The 7,085-nt window shown below is 40.6% G+C and overlaps 1 protein-coding gene across 1 annotated transcript in view; it reads right to left on the minus strand.

Annotated features, from left to right (window-relative positions):
* Positions 1–6,162, minus strand: part of SLC30A10 (solute carrier family 30 member 10) — a 59,808-nt gene extending 53,646 nt beyond the window's left edge. The window contains exon 1 of the mRNA XM_045298308.1: positions 5,712–6,162. Within this exon, the coding sequence (XP_045154243.1) occupies positions 5,712–6,162 (451 nt within the window). The remainder of the gene's footprint in view (positions 1–5,711) is intronic.
* Positions 6,163–7,085: the final 923 nt, after the last annotated feature.

The raw sequence follows: 7,085 nt of genomic DNA on the forward strand, positions 1-7,085 counted from the left end.
GAAGTGAGCCTTGCCAGCTAAAGCAGGGAACTGGCTAAGGCAGCTGCACGCTGGTCCGACCATCACAAAGCAAGAGACCCGAGAACTAGAAAGGTGAGGCTCACTGAGCCATTGATCTCTCCGCCCTTCAATTAACCCCACATGTGTTTATCAGCCAGGTTGGCACAATAAACTTTAGCTAACTCAATCTGCCCCTTGCCAACTTGGCACTTGTTCATCATTCTTCAGCCTCACAATTGCAATTAAATAACACCTACAGGGGGGAACCTCAAATAATTTAATTAAGAAGGAGAATAAAAGAAATAATAAATGTGAGCAGAAATAAATGAATCTGAAAAGAGAAAATCAATAATAAAAAATAACAAGACAGGAAGTTGTTTCTTTGGAAGGATTAACAAAATGGACAGAACACTGGCAGACTTAATAAAAGAAAAGGTGTAGATGAAAATATTACAAATAAGAGAGTAACTGGCCATATTACAACAGAACCAGAAGAAATAAGATAGTAACCCAGACTGTGAAAGACTGGATGCCAACAAACTTGAAAAAATAGACAAATTTCTATGAACACACGATCTAAATTAGCACAGATTTATGTATAAAACCTCCACAAACCCATAACATAGGAAGAAAGAGATCAAGCCATTAAATAAACCCCTCCCTGCTCCCAGAAAAAGCACGCCCCGGACGAGAAGACTTCATTGTGGAATTCTACCAAGCACTCATAGAAGAATTCACACCCATTTTAAACAAACTGTCATAGAAAGTAGAAAAAGACAGAGAACTCCCTAACTCATTTTATGGCATGAGTATAATCCTGACACCAAAACCAGGCAAAGCTGTTACCAGAATAGAGGATTGCAAATACTCAGTCCAAGACCTAATCAGTCACTTGAACATCGACTCCACTGAGACCAGAGCAATGAGATGGTGACCAGCCTCTGCTACCAACTGCCCCAAACAGGATTGAAATAGAAGGCTCTGAAAATGTAGAGCAAAGTTCAAATTATAAGAATAATCAAACTTATTGATTTGATAGAGACTGGTACAACCCCTGAGATGGTGGCCCTAAGATACTCTTAAGCTTAGAACTGAACCCACCCATCCTCAGGGATCCACTTTTAGCCAAACAACAAAATAGACAGGGTTATCAAGTGAACACTCCCAACACGGAGAGACATCTTCCTCAGTTCAAACAGCTACACAAGACCAAAAGGGCAGCTTTGGCCCCAAACAAAACTCAGAAGGCAGGAAGGAGCAGGAAAGGAGGACAATTGGAAACAGGGCACCCAGGAGCAAGTGGGGAGAGTGCCACTACATTGAAGAGACTAGAACTAATCCACCTGAAACAAAATGGAGAAACATTGCTGAACAGAAAACTAATTTGCTCTGCAAGCTTTCATCAAAGTACAATTTTTTTTTTTTTAAGAAAGAAGTAAGAAAACCTTTCAGCATGAAAAAAACAGTTTCTTATCTCTTATTCGCTGCATGGCATTTGCTAATGGGGAGAGGTAGCAAATCACCTTTTCTCAGAACTCTCAGTTCCTCATCTATGGTCTCTGGATAAAAATTCCTTCTGGGGAAAAACACACCTTGCTTTCAGTTTCTCCAAAACTGCCAGGGTGGAAGGCTTCCAACAAGACAAGCCACTCAACTCTAGGACTGAGTATGAAATTAGAAGTGTCTGATCAGAAACGTACTAAAGGTTTCTGCAACGGCGCACTTTGCTTACCACTGTGCTTCTAATAACAGTGTTGGAGGACAGAAGAGGAACATAATTCTAGGAAGGTGGTTTTAAAAAGAGAGTGAGGCAGAGGAAAGAGAGAGTGAACAAGTGATAGGACAATTTTAAATCAAAAGAAAATTAATTTACATAAATTCCAAGGAGAAGCTTTTTATTTTATAAACAAATGCATTGAAATAATAAAAGCATGTTGCAAAGTTGACATAAAGCTTAATGTATGCTAGAGAGAAAAGCATGCAACACAGAGCAGAAGCAGTTGTACTGGAAAAGAGAGTGGTACAAAATTACCGTGGGTTTAAAAGAGAGGCCAATGTACAGCAGAGTCTGTTCAAGTACAAATCAAGGACATAGTGAGTTCTATTAGCTAAGGTTTAAGGAAAACTTAGTGCTGAAAAGTGATTAAAAATGAACTACAAACATAAAGCTGAGAAATCCAGCTATAGGACAGGGAAAACAGTGCAAAGTTTATACAAACAGTCCTAGGTTTAAGAAATTCTAACTCAGCACAGTTACAAATGAACCCCACAAAACCTATCACACCAAAAATGTAAGGTTCACGATAACAAATGGGTGATGACATGCACATGAAAGCATTTTCATTATTATTGCTATTAACATGATTATTCTAAAGATGTTTTAGTGTATCTGGAAGTGTTTCTTTAGTATTTTATTCATAAAAAGATACACTGTATACTATATATTAAGACAAGCATTAGACACAAACCATACCTAATTGCTATCTCTTACATACATATTTAAGAATGAGCACTAATCAGCCTGAACCTAAGTCTAGAGAGAGAAAATATATTGTGCTGTGTATTTCCTAGGACTTAAATATGCATGTCACTTTCATCTCCCCAAACTTCTTTCCACCCCTTCCCCAAATACATTCACATATACAGCCACCACACTTTTATGTTTGAAACCTGTTCTGGTTTTTTTCCAACACATTTACATATTTTAATTTTTCACCTTGCCTTTTACTTTATTCTAAAATATAGCCACTCTACCACCTGAACTTCTCCACATCTCTGCAGAGATGGACTGCATTGGTCCACAGCCTCTAAAAGATCACGGTCTAGTCTGTCCTCACGAGGCCTTTTTCTAGTCCCTTATGTTAGATTCTCTAGCACAGTTCCTTCCAAGCACCCTAGGATATTCCAAATATTTATCAATATTTCAATTTGAGGATCTTTTGCTCTTTACTTTTCTATGATCTCAAACATGAAATATATCCAGTATAAATTTCTACACCAGACAGATGAAGCAGAACAAATAAATGATCCACGTATACAGAGGAAGACTGGAAGCTTGCTAATGAAAAAAATTGCCTAACCTTCCAAACTCCACAAACTCATTGACTTCGAGTTGATTCCAACTCATGGTGACCCTACAGGACAGGATGTAACAGGCCCCTTGGGTTTCCAAGGCTCGTACAGGAGTAGAAAGCTTCATCTTTCTCCTGTGGAGTGCCTGGTAGTTATCAAATTTGTCTGACCCAAATACTTACTTTTTAGTTTGAACTTATGTAGGTAATAGGAAGGATATGAAAATGTATGCTTCAGCAATGCAATAAATACATTAATCTGAAATTCTAAGGTGCTAATTTGCTATTCTAAACTTTCTAAATTGAAAAATTCGATATAACCAACAGCTTTCAAAAGAAGAACATTAACATAGAATGCAGACTTTAGATTACCCATGACAGTACCTATCACCATACTTCTTTATTCAAGGTAGAATAATGTACTATGCATCAAACATTTACTCTGTATAGCATTAAACACATCAAAGGAAGATCGATAATCTGAAATTAAGTCAAAAGAGAACCTTATACTCAGAGTGAAAACTTTGTTTTAAGTCTCTTGTTGCTTTCTCAGTATGGGCATGCTCACTGGAAGGCGCTGCTTCCAGACTAGAACATGGCCTTTGCTAGGATCTGTCCAATAATACTTCAATCTGTAATAAATAGCACTGAAGTTGCCTACCTATTTTCATGATAGTCAAAGAGTCCACCTCTTTGCCTAAATTATTTTGCTTTAATCAGGTAAATACCAAGCATCCAGTGTAAAGGCTAATGATAACTATAAGAATTTGAGGGGAAAAATAACGGTAAGTTCGACAACAATGGCATTTCCTTGATCAATTCTACTCTACTGGGAATCATATTATTTATCTTAAGATTATCCTAGACAAAAACAAATGTATGCACCCACATTCGTGGGTTTGATATGATGAGTAAAATAACAACCTAACTAAAAGTTTCCTTTTACAGAAGATGACACATGTATATCCTTTTCATCTTCTCTATCATTCTCACCACCCTTTCCCCAAATACAGTCGCATATACAGCCTTCACACTTTCATACTTGAAACTTATTCTGGTTGGTTTTTCCTACATGTTTACCTATTTTACTTTTTTGCACCTTGTCCTTCACTTTAGCCCAGAATATAGCCATTCCTCCACCTAATTCATTCACATCACTGCAGGGCAAATGGATTCATATCAGGTAAGCATTGAACCAAAGCCTCTAAAGATTATAGTTAAATCTTTTCATCTCTCCTCTAATTAAATATTTCCCTAGTTAAAATGATTCATTAAATTTAAGAAAGCTCTAGACTTCAGTTTCTTGGGTTTTTTTTCCCCTTGATACTAGGCACTCTGATATTATAGACACTGATAATATACAGTATGCAGTGGTTACATCTAGACAGAAATTAAATAAAGGGCTGCACCAAACTGCCATAGTTTAAAATAACAACAAAGTCATGAAAAATGAAGCTTCTCAGGGCCCCAAGCTCCATATAATGCCCACACTCATGAGATAAAATTAATATACAGTATGAAAAAATGTGGAATACCTCCAAACTTAGATGAGCAGTTTAGGATCAATGATGCTGGATGACCACATAATCCAAAGGCTTGCATCGTGAGTTTAAAATAGCGATAACTATAATGTATCAAATGCCTCTTCAATGCTAAGCACTTGACCTCTCGTTTAGTCCTTCAACCTGTTGCTTTTGAGTCTATTCTGACCGAGTAGAGCTGCCCTATAAGTTTTCCAAGGCTCTAATCTTTACCCCAGCCGACTGCCACATTGTCCTCCCGTGGAACGGACGGACTGCAGGCTTTCAGTTAACAGAGAGCTCTTAACCACTGCACCGCCACAACTCCGTCCTTTATTCCTGGATACCCCCACCTGCAGGGGGGAAGCCAGAGAGGTGTTATGTAAATGGCTTACTACTGTTCTATGGGACAGCCAGCGTTGGGACCTGTCTGTTCGTGCGACAGGACTCTTTCCAAAAGAAGCATTGGAAATGTTGCTTCTGCAAGAAGCTTTAATGTAAAAAAAAAAAAAAATCCCTGTTGCAATAAAGAAATATGAAGCTGCTTTAAAAAGAAACGTGTGCTAGATCTATTGTTCTTGCAAGATTTAACTCAATGCTTTTTGCCGTGGTATGTAGCATTTCTTGAATATCTTCCTAAACACTTAACAGCCCTTCCTAGCACATATGTTTTGCCCCATGTGAGCTGGTTCTGCAGTCCAGTGTATTTTAAACATATTTTATGGAGATATTAAAATACTCTTCATAGATCCAAGCATAACCACATCACATCTGGGTAAACAAAGTGACACTTTCAGGAAACTGCTTTGAGTGGCCCTCCACTTTCTTTCCAATTGCTCCCTCTACCGCTTCAACCAGAGCCTTTTCTCCCTCTCCCCTGGCATCCAGCTCAGGCTTTTAACGTTAAAGAAGGGCCCCGCCGTCAAGCAGCTTGCTGCGACTCAGTTCACGGACAAGTTCAGTCTGCTGGCAGCTTTTCTTCTGACAAAGCCTCTATCCAACGACTATGTGTAAAAGTACAGGGACGAGAAGCGGGCAAGGAGTCGGGGCATCTAAAAGTGCGCACCTGTCGAGGCCAGCTGGGACTGCGGCCAGGTACACCACGATCCCATGGACCTACCTGTTTCGGGGCCTCCCGGGGGCCTGGGGGCTGCGCAGTAGCAGCAGTCCAAGAAGATGACATAGTTGAGCGCATTGAAGACGAGCCCGATGATTCCAGCGCTGAGAACCAGCAGCGGCTTCTCGGTCTTCTGGGGATTGATAAACCTCTTGACCCCTTCCACCAGAATGCTGAACATGAGCGCCACGGCGAAGATGGTGTTGCCAAAGGCGCCCACCACATCGGCCCGCAGGAAACCGTACGTGCTCTTCCTGTGCTGTTTGATATTGCTGGCCCTGACACCAAACAGCCCTATGATCATGGACACGAAGTGGGACAGGACGGCGAAGGCATCGGACGCCAAGGAGAGGGAGTTGCCGATATAGGCTATCACCAGCTCCATCACGAAGAGCAGGATGCTCACCACGCACATGAGGATCAAGCGGAAGCTCCTTCCCGTGAATCGCCCCATGGCGGCCCCTTCCCGGGCAGTGCCTCTCCCCTCCTTGGGAAGACTGCGTTCTTAGGACAGACGCTCGAGAGATTCAGGGATTACAACTCCTGGAAAACTCCCTCCTTCAACCTTGCAGGGCTTGTCATATTTGGAAATCGCCTTTTATAGACTGTTATAAAGCCATAAAGCCGTTTAAAGGGCAATTAAACAAGGGGCATCACGTGAGCTGGCATTTATGGAAACGGATGGCACTGGCTTCAGCTAGGATGGGCTTGAGGGAATGTGTTCGCTTGATTGGGTGCTTCATTGCACAAGTCAAGGGCCTCCGTGTCACTGAAGCCGCGGCTCGGCAACGGCAGTTATCTGGCCGGCTTCCAGGTTCGGAGGCTGCATAACTGCTCCCGATGAGGCATCTTGTACCAGAAAAAAGCCTTTCTTCTCGACACGAGGATGTTTTGAATGCAGTTTACCAAGTGGAATAGGAAATGTTCAAGCGATTTCGAATCTAACCATCTAAACTGCCATAAGCGGAAGTCAAAGCGAAGCTGTGAAAGAAGTGATTGTGAAAATCACTTTCTACTACTTTGCCCCACTCACGTGGAATAAACAAATACCCCACTTTAAACGTTCTCCAGAAATAAGACTCGGAAAACTTTCTCAGCAGGTAAGATACTTTTAAACTGGGGACATTAGAAAAGACATCCCAGTTTGTTTCAAGAAAAATTTACTTCATTGATGGAAGAAAGTTTTATTTTTGCTTTTAATTCTTATTATCTGTCAAAACACTTAATACTCTTGAAGGCTTTCCTGAATGTCTAAAACATCAGTGATCTACATTGCTGTGAGTAGTCTTTCTAGAAAGTATGGTAATCCTGTAAGAAAACACAGGCTATTTATTCTTCCTTTCATAATGCCTAAAGTCAACTTACATAGTTACTCTG

This window comes from Echinops telfairi, unplaced genomic scaffold (genome assembly GCF_000313985.2).
Source record: "Echinops telfairi isolate 266 unplaced genomic scaffold, ASM31398v2 ScPeMD7_7424;HRSCAF=8462, whole genome shotgun sequence".
Lineage (NCBI taxonomy): Eukaryota > Metazoa > Chordata > Mammalia > Afrosoricida > Tenrecidae > Echinops > Echinops telfairi.